We start from the raw sequence: 19090 nt of genomic DNA, 5'->3' as shown, positions 1-19090 counted from the left end.
TCAGTTGTAAAATTTCAGCCAATGGTTTTACTATGGATGAGCTGAAAAGCTGTTTAGAAACTAGCATTTAAAATTACTAAAACAAAACTCTTTTTCAGTAGCTCTGAAAATCCCGTTATAAATAATTAATATTTAACATTGACAAACTCTGAAGTCAGTTTGAAGAAGCAATGGGACAACTAGTTTGCAATCTACAGTGCATACTTCAAGTTCATAAGGTCAAACCTGCTTTCGTTAACTGGCCTCATGTCACTGAAATCACAGCTTCATGATCTCTGGTAAAGTGGTGAAGACAGACAAGAATGTGTCTCTGTCCCACTCTTTCTTTTCTCCAAGAAGAGATACTTGTTTGATTACATTAGCCATAACCAAATACAAGCAGTAATCATTCAGAAACAAGCCTGTGCGATGCTGTAAATTACAGAACATCAGAAAATATCCAAGTGTTAAACTGCAGAATATTATACAACAAAAGTTGTGGCTACAACTAAATGATCAATACATCTGAAGGGGTGCTTCTTACGTTATTTCTGTTAAAATATTCATGGCTGGCAGTCAAAAGAAGCAAGTACAGCATATGTAAGCAATACCTTCATGGACTAGAAACATATTAACATACCTCCAGAAAGGAGCATCTAGGTCTGGAATAATTTTATTTTGTTTAGAAAATTGAAGTGGGAAGATGATGCAAAATTAAAAGGGAAAATTTAGGCTTCTAGGAAGAGTTCTGGGAAAGAAGAATTTTGCTTATCAGCAAGGTCTAGTCAGTGGTAAAACTGTCTGCTATCAAAAGAAGTGAAAAACATGCTGATGTGAGATGTTTAAAAAGACAAACCAAACCGTGAACTAAAAAGAACAGTTTAAAAGAGTTTTGAACTGGCAAGAAAGCTGACATGTAGGATCATCTGGGCAGCCCACCCCGTCTGTAGCTCCCATGCTGTTCAAGATACTGCGTTAGGAAGGGATGTATGCATTTCATACAAAGCACAAACCAAGTGAACGGTGTTTGAGAGCCTTTCTGCCTGGGAGGGGATAGCTGCAACCCAGGCGAATTGCATTGTGAAAAAATACGTATGCCTCTCAACTTCTCAAACTTTTATGAGTATGTTATAGAAACTAAGCAAGGTAAACAAGCATTTGGCTGAATCAGCCACATTGCAAGATGATACTAAGATCGACTAACTCTGACTTCCCATCTTTATCAACTGTCGGTTACCTTGGTTGGCATAAAGATCAGGATAAACAGAGAAATTAGCACAGCTTCTGTCCCTTTTGTCACCATGGCCAAGAACAGAATAAAAATTAAAACAATTTCCATGATATTTCTATTCAGAACTTCTATTTGGAATAATGATCTCTTTATCATTCCCTACTATGACAACAGGTAATACAATCCCTTCTTTATTATTTAATAGTTTTATTGTACAGAAGAGCTCTGGACACCACTCAGTGCAGATAAAGCAAATGATGTTTTGCGCCCTCCCCCCAAACATTTGGCCATCTTCAAATACACTGAATGCCTTCAGCTGTCACCCACTTGAATGGCAGCTGTAAGCACCAGAACCCTTACGGGCTCATGCTGAGGAGGAGCTTCAGAGGGCATCACAACCTTTGATACAAAGAACAAGTGATGATATCAACAGAAAACAAATAGATTCCTTTTCTGAAATAAAAACCTGAACATAGAAATACTGAGGTTTCTTTTTTTTTTTTTTTCTTTTTTCCTTTTAATAGAGGTCCTTGCCCTGCAACAGTCTGTGGAGGTTTCAGGGACCATAATCTGGGCTCTGTTCAAACTGGAGTCACTGGACATCAGGGGACACGTTCAACCATCACATGCTGCTTTGACCCTGTCCCAAAGACTTGCTAGTTCAGAGCTGTCTGCTGCATCCATCAGCTGTCCTGCCCCAAGGAGCAAGTACAAATATCTCTGCTGACTGATGGACACTGCTGTGAGATGCTGCTGTGCATCGTTATGAGCTAACATCTCCAACAGATCATTTATTTTGGGTCAGTATTGCATGGCTGAAAATAGTTTAGTAAAGTCCTGGGATATTTTTAGATGAAACAAAAACATTGTTATCCTACAATGAATAAAAATATTGCAATACTGAGGCACTGTGACACCAGAAGATATTGTTAGGCTGGAAAAGAATCAGCCAATACAATTTAAAGCAGATAGTATATGCATGGTGCACCTAACACTTCGAGAATATTGCCTCATGTTGCAGAAGCCAATTATACGATGAAGAGCAGAAAACTACGGGTTGCTGGGGTAGCTTGAATGTGCTACTGTTTAACTTATTAACTTGGAGAATGGAAGAAAATTTTTAAAAGAGGCTCATCTTGCTCATTTCTTCACAGATGTATGCAAATGTGCTGAAATCAAGCAAGTAAAAAAAACCCCCTAAAGCTGTTCTTTTCATATGTGTTGAGGAGGGAGTTAGGCTGCATCTCATCTCTTCCCTCTGTCTTTATCTTATGCTATGTTTAGACTCTAAGTTCTGAGTTGACTGCATTTGCTAGGTAATTAAAGCAAATTTTTGGATGTTAGACAAAATATCTCAGTAGGAAAAATTCAATTCCCAAAGCCAAACAGCCCATAACTATAAATGGTCCTTTGATATAGTTTCTTTGCATTAAATAACCAAGCATCTTCTAGTCCCCAAAAGATTTTTTTCCCCAGTTTCAAACACTATCCATAAAGTTTAAATAAATCATCACTTTAAAAAGCTCTTTGTATCCCATCCACATTGATTTTTGTGTCTTATATCAGTCAACAAATATTGTTAAATGTTCTCTAGAAAACACGGCTCTGAAGAACTTTGTAAAATAAGGAAGCTGTCCATCTATGAAAAGGCTAAAGCTACAAAGAAGGTTTTCATGTGGCTTTTGCAAGCACTGTACTGTGTCTAAAACATTTCCACTTTCCTCCTTCCAGGCTCCCAGATCAAAGACCTTTCTCCCAGAAATGACCAAATGCCATGAGTCCTGAACAAACCCCAATTCTGTTTTTTCTTTCTTTTTTTTTTCTTCCCCTTTTTCTCCCTTTTTCTTTTTTCTTTTTTTTTCTTTTTTTTTTTTTAACCCCAGGGCCCTGGCATATGCATTCCACATGGCTGAAGATGGAACAAAAGCTCTTGTGTGTCTGCACTGATGCTCTTTTAACCATACGGTGAGGGCAAGGACACAAAGGCAGCATATACTGAGGCAGAATAAGACCTTTGTTTACTGTGCACTGATAATTACTAGACCCATTTTCTAAACAAAAAGTGCACATAAATTCTCAATAAAGTGATATAACACTGAATATTTGCTGTCATAACATCCCCTGTACTGCCAACACACTTCAGAATTTATGGCCTGTTTTAATTATATTTGTACTTTATTACATAAATCATTTTCATTTTTGCAATGTCATCAGATTCAAATTTCTGCTTGCAATGGAATTTGTTTTCAGGCATTGGTGCATTTGCTAACAGTAAAATTTTAAAGTTAAATTTCTATCAAAGGATAATTTATATTGTAAGTAGATTGCTATTCCATCTGCCATTCAAGAACAGAATTCCTCAGACCATTTATTAGGGCAGCATGAAAGCTACCCTGACAATTAATAGGACTGCCCAGGATGCAGTTTCCAGTTCAACTTACACATATAATTTGTTTTTTTTTTTAAAAATAAGTTTACTAGGAAGGCCCAAAGGCTCAGATCCATGGAGTCTTGTTTCTCTGAATATAAACTGGAATATTCAACAGCTGAATAATAATAATTTTTTTTAAATACTGGCATATCCAAGAATGAAGTGTATTCTGCAGAACAAATGACTAATGGATTATTGTTTACCCGTCTGCTTATTTATGTACCAGTTCTGAAAGTGAGAGAGTGTGATCAGGTATTTTTATTGTATTTTGTAAAATTGATTAATAGTGTTACACTTTTTTTCCCCTTAAGACACACATGCCCACACACTGACAAGAATGTACAGGGCAAAAAAATACATAGTACCTGTCCAGCAGTGCTGTGAAAGCACTGTCCTACTGCTGGAATAAATCTTACACCTATCAATCTACGAACAGGAAAATTCAGATTTCCATTACACTTAACAAAAGTCTCTACTGGCAGCTACAAGGGACATACTTAGATGAGGAAGAATGGATTCCTTGGCATAGTAGATGTCAACCACCATATGAAATAAAGTAAATCACACTTTAAAAAGCATTATAAGCAGTATGTTCCAAACATATTTCTTCAAACACGGACATGTCTAATAAAAAAGAGAAAAAAAGAACCCCATTCTGTCAGGAGATGAATAAAATGTCTGCTTTTCAACTCAAGTCCCTAATTGAAAAAAATTTTTGATACTTCTTGCTTGAATATCACTTGCAGATATTTTTACAGTATCTTTCACTGTTATTTAATGTCCTTACTCAGTCATTAACTCGTAAAGTGAAGCTGGATGTAAGAATACACATAAAAAACCATTAGCCAACACATGCAGCTAGCAGAAATAACGCTACAATTATGCCTTAACTTAGTAATACTCCAAGAAAAATATTTTCCCATGCAACAGAAGACAGATTTAATCTTTTTGCTTTTCAGTGCACTAACTCTGTCTTCTATTTCATCATATCTTTACCACTCTGAAGCCTTCAGATTTTTCAGAGAAAGGATTAAACATTTGCATTTATACTGTGCTGCTTTTCCTCTGAACTCTAGGATTTATGATTCAGTTTCATATCTCCAGATAGCAAATTATCTCCAAATGTTCACCAGTGAGTCACTATTAAGAACTACTGAACAAGGTCAATTGATGGTCTTTGATGTTTCCCGTTATTTTAAAAGTTCCTTTTGAATGTTTTGAATTTGAGTCTAAAAATAAAGAAAAAAGAAGGTGTGTCATTATATTAGAGATTTATTTTCTCCTTTTGAACTTAAAACACTTCAGCAGATCTATGGCTCATCCAGGTCATAGCTCACTCACAGATAAGCTACTAGGGCAAAAGTAGCAAAAACTTTTACCCTTTTAATATTTCACATCTCACCTTACTGAATAGCATCTTATTTTTGCAAAACTAAAAAGATTCAACTTCTGGTCTCAAGAAATGGGGTTAGAAATATTCGCCAGAATAGGGGAAGTTACTTGTTTTAGTTAGTACTGTGAAATCTGGATGATGCATCCTGGAACTCGTTTTCTCATTTATATAATGACATATGTTGGGATGTAACTAAAACACTATGTCTGCAGACTTTATTTGCACTTATTTTCCAGTAATATAAACTAACTAAGGTGCTAAGAAAATCAGAAAGATCATAAACGTCTTTAAAGACTAAATTGCTAGCACTGAAAAAATTAAGTTAAACCTTTACAATGTAATTAATTTAGAAATTATCATCTCATTTTTAGCCACCTCAATTTTCAGCTTCTTTTCAATGTGATTATCATAACTTCATCTGCACCTAATTAACACCAAACTCTCACTGTATTCTAGAAAAATTATTAATGGCTATTCAAACGACATGACAGATCTGCATGCATGTCTGTATTTCAGCAAAGATTAGCCCATGGCAGGGCTAAAAAGTAACAAACACAGGGAAGAGGACTTGCTTTTCACAAAGAGAATATACAGTCCACTCTTAACTGACAACCCAGCGACTTCCCACAACAAACCACCACACACTGACAAACTTTGAAAGGGCTGAGAAAAATGCAGATAAATTCCTTCCTGGGCTACTACCGTGGAAGTTTTGATGGATGCCTATACACAGCACAAATTAAATCCTTGCTAGGCGATACAGTACTGACATTCCTAATAATGAAAAATAATTTATGTGGAGTTACTGGGATTCCACAGCAGGTTTTAAACCCTAGCTGAAGAATCCTAGTCAAACCATCAGATCCAGCAAATAGAAACGGATCATTACCCACAGTGGTGGAACTCAGATTACATAGTACTATATTTAAACACAGCATCATTTAAACCTTTTTCTCCCTCAGTTAGCTAAAAATAAAGCAAATTTGATAGCTGACCTATTGCTTTAAAACAGACATGAAACCTTAACCTGTCTTTTGTTTATTAACATATTTTCTAACAATATGATCACTGTCACAACTCCATAAACAGAGTTTGCAGGGACCACCAAAGAAAATCACTTGTTGCTTTTTTTTCTTTTCTTTTTTTCATTTTGGGATGAAAAGTTTGTTTTCCTATCTCTTGTCCGACCCACCCCCAGCCCAATGATGGTGGTGACTCACCCAGTGGCAAAAATGCGAGGCGGTTTCCAGCCATGGAGAGCTCATTGAGGCTCGGTAGTTGGCACAGGTGGCGGGGCACGTACCACAGGTGGTTTCGGTCTGCAGTCAAGTACTGCAGCGAGAGGCACATGTGCAGCCTTTCAGGTAGCGTTATCAAACGGTTGGTTGAAATGTCCAGCGTTTGCAGCTCCCGCAGGTCTCCAACCTCTGCAATCCAAACAGGAGGCACTGGGAATTATCACTGTAACTGTTTTCACAAACAAGACCACAAAAAAATATCTCGCATAAATCAATCAAAAACAAAAGTCATCAGTTAGCTGTGCTGTTTTTCTCTTAAGATTCAGCTCTGAACATGGATTGATAGGATGGTTAGTAATAATGTCCATCATCTTCATATTTCAAGTCTTTTTGATGAGGAACAGTTATCAGTTAGGTAGTATGTTTAAATACGAGATCTCTGAAGACAGAGCATTCCTGAATTGTGAGAATTACTACTCTCAAAAATATCAAGCAGTTTCCTAGTCCTAACTCAGAACTGAGAGGGGGATAAAACCCAAAACAAACCACATTACACAGCTTGCTGTTATTGAGGGTGTTTTGCATGACCCCAAACTCATGCAAATTCAAATTCTTAAAAAAAAAAAAAACAAAAACAAAAAAAATCAAAACATTTGAGGATGCAATGCTTATATCCACCTTACTTCAGATTCTCTTGCAATGAGACATACAAATGCATGCATAGCACTTCTTGCTTAGTGACAAGTCTTTCACCAAGCATGCTTAGGAACAACAGCTCTGCCTTCATAATACAATTCAAAAGACCTACTTTAAATCAGAAAAGAAATGTCTTAATAACCTGCAAGTTATATTGTTATGCTATATTGTAGGAAGATATTACAGTAAGTTCCAACCTATAGTTGCCATAATTACAGCTTCTAGAGATTTTTTTAACATTTTAAGAATTTTGAAAGTACATTTTGTGTTTTAAATAGCATTGTATAAATCTTTCATGTAGGTAACAAATGAAGTCCTTAGAAGTCTTCAAGGCGTGATCACACAAGTAGCCTCATTTGTGCAACGGAGTGATTTTCCCTGTGTCTGGGCTGTGGGACCAGATGCACCTCTCTGGCTCACAAATATATTAAGCAGCTTTACAGGTTTTCTCATTGTTTATACAGTTATTCTTTTACAGTTACTCTAACAATTGGGTAATTCTATAAATTATTTTCCCCAAACATGGGGAAACTGTAAATGGTTTTGCTTTGTTTTTAAATACTTTACAGCAATGGAACCAACTCCTGAAGTACTTGGTGCCCCTAATTCTTACTGCAGTTCTCCGCATCTTGCAGAACCAAATGTACTTTGCTCACGGCTGTGTGAAACCAGCTCTTGCATCTGATAGCTGCTAAAACAAGATTCACCAGAATTTTCTACACTGAAAACACCAGACAATCTACAAAATCCACAATCTGCACAATTTACAGCTCTATCACCCAGATTTTTTTTTAAAGATATAAATAGGGTAACACTGTTTAAGTTAAAGCTAAACAGAACCTATTGTGCCCTTAAGCTCTCTCTGCAGCAGGAACCAGAAAATTTGCTGCTCCCTGCGCACTGAAGTAGCACACCGTATACTGCACCCAACGAAGAAAACGAAGCACTAGGTTAATTGCAAGGTGTCTTCTACACAATGGGAAAAAGAAATGGCAAATCTTAAGCTGACCTTGGGAATAATTGCTATAAATGTTACTTTCAAGACAGAAAACAAAAATAAATAAAAGGAAGTTATAATTCAGTATTTGAGATTTTTACAAAAGTACTAATTAAACAAAGTGGATGTCCACATTTAAAAGGAGTTTCTGCTCACTGCTAACATCCCAGCATTAACTACAATAAAGAATCAACATAGTATACGCATCCTTTTAGAAAAGATTACTGACAGTAGCAGCTGCTATACACAGATGACCACATTCTTCAAACCTCTTAGTTTTGATGTCAACAGAAATCACAAGCTTTATTTAGAAAGTGGGGTTTTTTTCTCTGCAAGACTGAAGATGAACGGCAAAAGCAAAATAATCACTACTAAATAGCAGATGACTACTGTGCAAAAGAACTGCAGTAGAACTCATTTTTAAGGAGTTTTATATTTGTCACAAACAAAGCCATATGCTTGAAAACAGTGACAGGAAAAGAGCCACCTACATTCAGCCAAACCACTGACCACATGCAGTCAATAATAGGCCTAGCTATTTTCATGCACTAACCTTTTCCTCTGCCACTAAAAACAGTTTTCTAATTCAGTTTAGGTCCAAAATCCCATAAATGTTACGGTTGGCAAAGCTGGCAGAGTTTCAAAGGCATTGCTAGAATGATATGTTTCAAATCTAAGAGGAAATAAAAGTATTCTCACTTTATCCTTCATCCAAAAAACACGTACTTGCCCAAAACTTCATCCTTTCTACCTTAATCTTCCAATGCATACCAGATGTAAACATCCACTTTCAGCATATAGTGCCATATGTTACAGAAACACCCACTGACCCATGAAGTTTAAAAAGTAAACCAAACAACTTAAAAGTGCCATCAGATTAAAGATATAACCCCCAGACTCGCCACCAGTGTTGAAAGCTCATTTTGATGAACGTGCTCAGACATTTACTAATGACACTAAATTGGTTTCCATCTCACTAAAGCAAAGGAAAACAATAAAGAGGAATAATACAAAATATAAACAGTCCATTAGTATGTTTTTCAAATGTTTAGTTACTAAATACTATTATCCATGCTTTAAAAATCTTGCAACATAAATACTGAAGGATACCTTGGCTAACAAACACAGTGAAAGATTCACAAATCTCTTTCTTGCTAGCACCTCATCAAGCACTAACACACATATGAGAGGTGGACTTTGGGAATTTCAGGCAGACCTCAGCAAAGAAAATAGCTATTTCCAAATAAAAAGAACTGACAAAGAAGGGGACTTCTATCCAGAGACTCCCCTCTGCCTCCAAGGAGAAGAAAGAGACAAGCATTATACATCACCATTAAACCACACTGAGGAATTCCAATTACATTTAAATAAAATTCATAAATGTGTAATTTAAAATTTATATTAGTTCTAAGATTATCAAAATCAACATGGCAGAGCACTGAGCCCCATTTTGATATCAGAAGCCAGAAAAAATTCTTCAGTAGTGTTGCTCTAACTCAGAAAGACCCGAGTCCAACCGTGAAGTTCCTGTGCCAGTTCTTGGACCGAAGTATTTCAGCCGTGTCCCTCTGCAGGGATTACTGCCTTCACATGTCGCCAGGCAATTCTGCGGCTTGGCCATATGGTACAGATGTGTTCGTGGCACAGCACACACGAAGTGGCCGACAGACTGTAAATCCACACACTACCTCACCTCACCTCACTCTGGCTCACACCCAGAGTCCTGCCTACAGATTCTGAAGGTGGTTTCAGTGACACAGATGTACAGATAAATACTTCAGTCTGCATTCTAAAACTGCCAGCGCTGGAGTAATTAATTCATCTTTTTCATCCTTGATAAGATGAAGATTCAGAAGTGATCACTGTGTCTCCAAAAAGCAGCCTTTGCGTTCATGGCAAGAGCTTCCCCAGCCACTTGGAGAGATGGACAAATGAACTGTCATCTTACGAGTTTGGGTTTTCAAAAGAAAATCTGCCGAAGAGGTTTGTCTTTCAACACAAAGAGAAAAGAAACATCAGCATACTTTTTTTTTTTTTTTTTTAAAAAAGCAGCGAAACACCTTGAAAGAATTTCAGGAAATTTTCAAAATTATTGAGCTTCCAACAGAACTGATTGTATTTATGTAAACACACCTAACATCAGAAAAAAAAGAAAAAAAAAATCTATTTCTGATTCAGGTAGTTTAAATGCCAGTTTTTAAAATTAATCCCCATGGTTTTACATGAAGGAAAGAAAACCATCTGGAAGTAAGCAGCCTATACAACATACAATAATTGCCAAAGGCAATTCCAACTTCCTTAACCTTCTGGGGGTACAGGCCTCACCAGATGCATAACTCAAAAATAACCACGTTTTCTTTACATTTCAAGAGCAATCCCACCTTCCCCTGTTGGGCCATAACCCAAAATTTCATACAAAGACATATGAAACACATACACAATTGGATTTGAGTGTATGGAAAGCATGGATTTGCTTTAAATCAAACACTATCTGAGTCTTTCCATCCAAGTAAAGGAAAAAAGGGGACAGGAAAGGGCTACAGACCTACCTGCATGAGAATGCACCTCAAAGCAGGATATTAAGAGAAAGCAGAGAACCTACAAGGAATGGAAAAAGGGACTGATCAGCAAAGAGAGCTGGCACTTCAGAGGTCAGGCCACAGAATTTAAATTAAAACTGCCAAGAGGCCAGGAAAATGGGAACTCGCAGACAAACAAAAGCTTTCTCAACAAGAAATAAAGAGCAAGAAATGAAAAACTGGTGTCAACAAGGGGTAGAAATTAGGAGGACTGACCAAATATTAAATTAGCTTTTTGCATCATTTTTTCCTGTAAGAATAATGCTGCATATGAGGACAGAGACAGAATACCTCATGGGAACAAGGACAAAGCACTGAAAATTGCCACATCCATTACCAAAATGAAATGAGGCTGTTTAAAAACTTTCCATCCCAGAATATTGAAAAAGTGGGTTATATATCAAAACTGCAACCTCAGGCACAAGGATTCTCAATGAATAGGATGTTTTCTGGGATAGCAACCTAAGGTTGGAGAATAAACATAGAACCTGTGTTCAGAAAAGCCCTGTTAACGTGACCTCAGCACGTTGCTGTCCCAAGGCTGCAGCGCTCTGCACTAAAAGTCTTTGCTATGTATCATGGAGCAACGTTTTCCAGCTTGTGGTACCCCGAGGGGACACGTTCTTACAAATCCCTACAGAACCAAGCGCTGTGATGACTGGCTGCAACGTGTGAAGCTCTGGACTTCATGCACCCACTGATTCCTCTCTATCCTGGTGTCTAAAACGTTCAGGAAAGCAAAGGCATTAAGAGCGGCTACCATACTTCATCCTTGAAATATTGTTTTAATCAACCTCCATCCGCCTGACTACAAGAGACATTCTCCTCTTAGACCTATAAAACCATGTAACGGTGAGCAAAAAGTATTTGAAGTCTTTCATACTTACGAAGCTTATTACCTGTCCCGTTAGAAAAAAATGCAAGTCTCTGTACACGCCTGTGAATTTGAATTGTGGTGCGATTATCAGTTTAAAACTGTACTGGACAGGAAATGTAAGTTTAAATCACTGTGAGGTTGAGGGAAAAGATCTCCTTTAGATCTGCTCTGGGATGTCTCTGGAGGACTTAAATAGATTTTAAGATGGTTAAAACAAATTAAATAGCCTATTATATACTACATTACATTTACTGTCCTACCACACAGCTCACATTTCATAGCCTATAAAAATTAAATTTTCTAGCACAAATTGGCACTTATGATAGACCTGTGCCATCTTCAACCAAGAAAGTTTGACCGTAACTGAAAATTGGTATCATTAGATTTAAGTACAAAGAAAGGGGGAGGCAAATTGAACCACATTTACATTTTGACACTGCTGTATGCATATCTTTTACTGTATTGTTAGCGAGAGAGCTTGAAAAATGTTCTGTTTCTCAAGCTTAACAGACCTGAAGATGAATTTTTCCTTGTATTTTTCCCCACCTAGGCTAGTATTTGCTCAATATTTTAAGAAAAATAAAGACAACTGGAAGAGATGTTGTGATACTGCAGCAACTATTTTATGAATAACCCATTTTTAAATACGGTGCTGAATATGACTTCAAACCCATAAAAATTCTATGAAAAAAAAGCCTCAATCCCAGTTTATCAGACTTGAATCTGTTATTTCTTAAGTCATACTTATGGCTGCATTTCACACAAACATCCTGGCTGGAAAGAACAGGAGAAAATATTTTCGTGTGGCAGGAATGCCTTTGTGAAAGAACATAGTCATGTAAGTAACTCCCCTCAAAGACGTTCCCAATTCTCAGTTTCACCTGCTTCAGCCATAAACTATATTGACTTTTCTCCAAAACACTTCAGCAGCAGACAAAACCCAAAACCAAGTGAAAAATACACACTTCTACTGAACATACCCAAATAGAATCTTTTTCTCAACCTTGCTAAATGCCACTCACAAATTTAGTACCAAACACTATTTATTTTGTACCATCATTCACAAGCAAAGGTGAGAATAGTGGCTTTCTAAAGTCCAGTTGTGCTAAACAGTAATTTTAGTTCAGCTAGAACTGGTTGAAAACAGACATCAGGCATGAGGGTCTCATTAAGTCAAACTCCTCTAAAGGTCAGTGGTTCCCCATCTTTTACCACAGTTAAACTTAGATTAACAAAACTGGCAGCCTTCTGCATTTCATGGGTCCAACGCTCTGTACTTTCCTCGGCGTCAGCACTGAAGCACCAGAGAGCACAGATCCAGAGTGGTTATTAAGTTGTGTTCCGTATTTCCCCTCAATGTAGGTTTGGAATTCCATTTTCTTCCATAATTTGATGGTCTCAGTGAGAACACTTAGACCAAACCAGATGATAAAAATACCAGAAATTAACATACATGAGAAAAGTGGAAAAGCTGGGTGAAAGGGCAAGGGGAATGGGGAGGGAAAAAATTGTTTATGTACAAAGGTTACTCAAGGCCATGAAACGATCAGGTTTGCTGTTTGTTTGGTTTTGGTTTTTTGTTTACTGTTTTTTTGTTGTGGATGGTTTATTTTTTAGACAACTTTCATTTTGTTCTAGTGTACTCTGCCTAGTACTTTACTGCCCCACAGCAAGATACTATTGCTGCACAAGTAGGTAATAGATGTGAAATTACTACATTTATATTATTCTATGGTTTTATTAAATGATATCCCGAGTTGTGGATAGAGGAACCAAAATGCAGTGTGAAGAGACAGAACGGTGCTTTGTCAAGTATATTGCATCAAAAATTCTGCCAGCATCTTACAGACAAGTCTCTTCTTTAGGAAGTGATGTATTTTCGCTGCTGTCTTTCCTTAGAAGAGCAGCTGTTTTCCTTTTTCTGGGTGTTCCTGGGTGGTATGAACATAAACAAATATGGCATGAATAAAGCATGAGACCTGTTGTGTTCCTCATCTTTTGTTTATATCTTACCATCTTTACTGCTGCACATCATCTACAATTCACTGTGCGCTAATATCACTACATGGAAAGCACGGGGAAAAGCCTTCCAGAAAAAATTTGTGCAGAAAATAAAGAGCTAATAATTTGAACTCAAGATGCCAGCCAGCTACAGATGGCTACTTAAGTACCCTGCTTTGATTAAGGACAACAAACCATCAATTGCCTAAAATTAAGGCAAACAAAGTGAGCATCCTAAGGAGAGATTAAGGATAGCTCAGGAAGCCACACAGACGGGGCCAGTCCTGGCTATAAATTCTAGGACAAGTTTTTCCTTTCTTCCGAGGAAAAACTTCAGATCAACACAATGGGCTGGTCTCTCTGACAAACACAGATTAGTAGCTCCTAACCCGTTACCACACTAGTGTCTCAATAATCCAAGCAAAGACCTATCTCTTGTGACTGTTGCTATCAACCGTTTCCAACCATCTGCAAACAGACACATCTTTCTTCCTTTCCTTGAGGTTTGCAGGCTTCCTTTTTTTCTTCCTCTCCAAGAAGTAACTAAATGCATAACAAAAGCAATAGGTCCATGTTAGATTTTCACCTTTCAGTGGAAAAGTATACACTATATCAGGGCAAGTTATGCTCACTTAGGTTACTACTGGAGGTAACAAAGAACCCCCTCTTCCCTGAAGGTAAACTCTGTCTCCATAACAAAAAAAATGCAACTACAAATTTGAGTGGGCCCATAGAATACCAGGTTGGAAGACACCTCAAGGATCATCTGGTCCAGCCTTTCTTGGCAAAAGCACAGTCTAGACAAGATGGCCTATCACTTACTAATGGGATGAGGGAAAGGAAAAGAATCAAAGGAAGATCTTTAGTTTGGCACCACACTTAGAGCAGTAGAGACACAATATTTGCTTTTCAAAGGAATGCTAATGGATGGGATTGTCTTAACTGAAGTCCTATGAAAATAAGAGGTCTTCCAGGCCACTGGAAGTTACTACAAATTGCAATAGCAATTACAGGGGATGGACTGGCTAAACATTCACAGGAAATATTCCCACTATAATAGAGGTGCATCCTCCTCAAATGTAAACTATGGATTCAGATAACCTTTTCTAGCAGCAGTATCAGGAGTTTCTCTTGCTCCTCCTCACTTGCCCAGCCAGTGTCTCTGAGGCCACCCAGCAGAATGGCTACTTCAGCAGTGGAGAAGGGTAGGCAGGAGCTACTATAATGATGCGGCGACTACTGAGAAAATGGTATGGACCAACTACTAACAGTTTCTAACTAAGATTATCACATCTGACTTCAAACAACACTAGCGCTGTCCTGATTTTCAAAACGCTGAGAACAACTGCAAGGCTCATCTTAATCAGTGGAAGATACTGCTGTTAGTGTTTCAAATCAGCACAAAGTAGACAAGTAAGGCTTGCAATTATACCAAAAAGCCAAAGCCCCCACTCAGTCACTCCGAACTGCATTCTTTTAGCTACACAAATAAGAGTCTTAGTCCATAAAGCTCTCAAACATTAAATAATTACCAACTGGAGTATACTTGCAGTTTCTCGGTATCAGAGCCTTCCACAAAGAATGACAATTTAATGCAGATTTGGACAATGCTAAGTTAAACACGGGTCTTTATTTTAAATACCACTGCAATAAAATTAAGGTAACTGAAATACAGGTATCCAACTCTCTGTGTGTGACATGAACTACACGAAAGTTAATCTCACATAATACCTCCAGTTCTGCACATTCTCTTTAAAGGCTTTTTCTATTTAGATTTAGTGTCAGTAAATGATGCATTTTATTTTGCCTCAATTTATTTAATAGACTAGCTGAGTAAAAACAAGGATGTCGATAACGAGTAGTATTTTAACTATCTCACAATGTATGTATAAAAGAAAATTATATTTGGCCAGCAAGGTCAAAATGTAAATTGATACATTCTAAAATTCTTCTATTGCACCATACTAATAATTTGCATTTGTTCACTTTCAAAGACTGAATGACTTTGTTCTCCAGGCTTCCCTGAGCACTCAAGTCCTACTAGTAAACTGCATTTGCTTAATGCACAAGTAAAATCAACTACCCGTTAATACAGCTAATCACTGTACGTAAATTAGAGAGCTTAAGGAAAGAAAAAACCACCAAGGGAATCAAAGAGACAAAAGTGCATTCATAGACAACTTCACAAATAAAGACTTAAGAGTTTAAGGGGAAAACAAGTTAACTTTTAACATCCAATCTTAAAAATCACTAAAACTAAGATTCAAGAGCTATTTTTTTTCTATCACAAATATTAGTTTGGTGCAAAATAATCTCAAAAATTTCAAATTAGTCAGAAGTTTTACATGAAAAATGAGTAGCAAATTATTTTAGTTAACAGGTAATTTTCTTCCGAAAACTAAATAGCTGCATAGGCTCTATGAACTAACAACTACTAAACTTCATGAATTTCAAGCTTGCAGCCATGTGCTGTCATAGCAGATATACACTGCTTAATTTTTACCAATCTTCTTACAGTGGTGAAGGATACAATGAACTGCAGTTTTCACCATTTATTTTATTTATTTATTTAAAAACAATGTCAATAAAGACAGTAAGCATGGACATAATCCTCCTGAAAAGCTGATTTTGCTCGTATGGCTTAGGACCCTCCTGAAATAAGTCACTGCAGCAAAACAAAGTTAAAGCCCCTTGGCAGTACAGCACACTGAAATCAGGAAGGCATTTCTAATGTAAATCTGGAATTTGCAAAGCAGTTACTACTACCATTTCCTTTTTCACACATTTACAAACTGATGAAAAATTTCAGAGAAAGAAGACCCGCAGTTTAATATCTGTTCAAAGCTGAGGTTCTTTGAAAGCCTGACTAAGCACCACTGAACAGACTGTCTCTATTAAAGAAGTTTTCATACTACAGAAACACAAACACCACTTGTATATGAAACACATCTTTCTCAGCATACATCCAGAGGTTTAGTCTCAGCCTTGTCAACACACATCTGTCTTCACCCGTGTGAACAGCTATTGGCAAATGTTTGAGAGAGGCCCTGAGCATCCTGAAACTCCCTTTAAGTTCGGTTATACTTTTGGGTAACAGTTCTAAAAGAAAGACTTTTACAAGTATTTTAAAGAGCATCTGTTCTGAAGTTTCAGAAGTGAACTTCATATATATCACATGTGTCTCGAACCAGGCAACCAGTAAAGTCGTATCTTTACCATCAGAATCATCAGCAGAAAAATTCAGTGCTGACAGAGGAGATACAAACCAACTTTTTCTGAAATCCCTTTCCTCAGAAAGCTACTCTGATATTAGGCACTACATGATCCTTGAAGTTCAGGTTAATTTCTCAGAATATGTTAACTCTCAATAAGAAGGGATGATTTTTGTAAGAACAGTCAAAGGGAAGAGACTTGCTAGAAGTCCCATATTCTTCCTCTGATAAAGTAAAGACAGGCTAATACATGCATTGCGCAAGAAGGAGAATCCGCCTCATGACAGCCCCAAGGTATGTTGCTCAGAACATGACTGTTGCCAGCCATAACATGGAAAAACCCTTGTATCAAATTCCAAAGAGGCGGCTTTGCTGTGCTCTCAGTAGAAGATTCAGCATGTTGAGGGAAGACGTTCCAAAAGAAGGGAAATGACACCTTAAAAAAAAGTTACAGTAACTTACATGAATTTTATTTGAATGTAGGGTTTCTTTTTGTATGTAAGACTGAAGCTGAAAAATTCTGAAGATTCCTTTTTGAGTTAGGTATGTTTTTTAAAAAGAAAAACAAGACACAACAGAAAAGCAAACAAAAAAAAAAAACCCCACAATATCTTAACACAGATCCAAGCATTCTATTATAACACAACAGCGATTACGTTCATTTTCAACAGTACTGAAGACAGTTGTACAGCAAATCAGCCAGACAAGCAACGACGCATCATGCCTTCTCAGTTACGAAGATTATCAGAGACGATACCAAGAATTTGGGGGGCGGGAGAAGATTTGCCAGAGCTATGAATGTGTAGTGATCTGTAGAGCTTTAGAGCCTACACAGGTAATACGTAAAATTAAAGCAAGTAGGAATGTTAGTTTTTATAGTCTTTATGGATTTTCAGATACATTTACACAACTAACACCTTCAAACACCCACAGCAAGACTACAACACAGAATTACATACCTACAAAATTTAATTCCTGGTAGTCTGCTTTTCTACATCTTAGATTCAACTCTGCAGCAATAAGACTGACAGCAACTAAAGACCCTCCACTTCTCCTTCCTCTCCTCTGCTATGCAATCAATACACTCACATAAAACAAACACCACAAATGGAATAATTACGGAATCCAAACTGAACTGTGGCCACTTCCAGAGTTATTTTTTTCTGTGGTATATAACTGTGTCACAACAAGTCCTCTCCATAAATCTCAAACTCAAGTTTTCAAACAATCAAAACATAAAAACCAAATAATTCTGTTTGACCTTCATTATTTAGGTCTGTGTGCCAGGTCTAATCAGTTCTCACAAGCACATACCACTTTTTAAAAACAGACTGTAGAAATACATTTTTCAAACTAAAAGGAACAGAATGCATTGTTTTGATGCTACAGCCTGAAGCCCTTTATCCGAGTTTTATCAAAGTATACTCTATCACTGATCAAAGCAGCAATGACAACTTAATGTTCTTTAAAGTTATATATTGCTGCATAAACTTCCCACTTTTGTCTTGTGGCCTCCGGCTCAGCATGTCATTGGGAGTATATTCAAAGGTCAAGAGACTTTCTTGCAGAAGCCCTCTGTTCCCAAATGGCAGCTCTAATGATTGCAGGAGCGGAGAGTAGAGCAGGGTAGATTAATTCCATCAGGGCTCTATTCTCATATACTCTAGAAAATTCAGGCTGTCATTCTTCTGCCCGATGTTTGAAAGACTACTTTGAACATTACTGTATGAACTATTCGTATGTGGTGGCAGCATTTCCACGTTATCCTATCACTGATTTAGTATCATCTAAAGACTTCTCACTCTAGTATTGAAATCACTATTTCATTTTAAATTAAATTTAGTATTTTGCATATACCATGTGACTGGTTGACTTTTTAAAGAAAAGTCTGGAAATTACTTGGACATGCAAGACTTTTTTTTCAAATCTGTATTTTAACATTGTACTAAGAAATCTCAAATTGAGTTTACTAGAGAAATATTATGCAATTTTATGTTTAACGAACTGTGTTGAAATGAGTTGTACTTAAGACCCCTTATTGAATAAAAAGGCGTAAGAACATGCAACATAACTACCATGCTTCTACAGTTATTTTTAAGATCCCCAACATCTCCATAAAGTTTTAAAGCATCAGATGAATGCTCGTCATGATAACTTAAAGCACTCTCAACATCTTCAAAATTCCTGTCCACCCCCCACAGACAAGAGGAAAACCCCTGGAGAAACAAGGCTTAACAGTGCCTTGAGAAATCAAGGACTGCCAAACAGAAGTGTGAGCCAGGATTCAAGAGGCAGTACCAAATCTCTTAACAATAGAGAATCCAGTTAAATCTGCTCCCATACTCTCAGGAATGTGCAAATCGTCCAAGTACTTCACCATTAGAAGCAGCACTCAAACTCCTTTATCTCCCACCGAAAAGCCCTTGAGGGGGACGGCTACCAGGGGGGAAGCCCAT

The 19090-nt window shown here is 37.3% G+C and overlaps 1 protein-coding gene across 2 annotated transcripts in view; it reads right to left on the bottom strand.

The window, feature by feature from the left end:
• LRRC28 (leucine rich repeat containing 28) overlaps positions 1 to 19090 on the bottom strand; it is a 53716-nt gene that overhangs the window by 14158 nt on the left and 20468 nt on the right. For both annotated transcript variants that reach the window (XM_075431448.1, XM_075431449.1), the window contains one exon: positions 6255 to 6461. In XM_075431448.1, coding sequence (XP_075287563.1) covers positions 6255 to 6461 — 207 coding nt within the window. The remainder of the gene's footprint in view (positions 1 to 6254; positions 6462 to 19090) is intronic.

Source organism: Opisthocomus hoazin, chromosome 10, assembly GCF_030867145.1.
Source record: "Opisthocomus hoazin isolate bOpiHoa1 chromosome 10, bOpiHoa1.hap1, whole genome shotgun sequence".
NCBI lineage: Eukaryota > Metazoa > Chordata > Aves > Opisthocomiformes > Opisthocomidae > Opisthocomus > Opisthocomus hoazin.
Note: the sequence above shows the minus strand (reverse complement) of the source record. Positions and strands in the feature narration are given on the sequence as shown.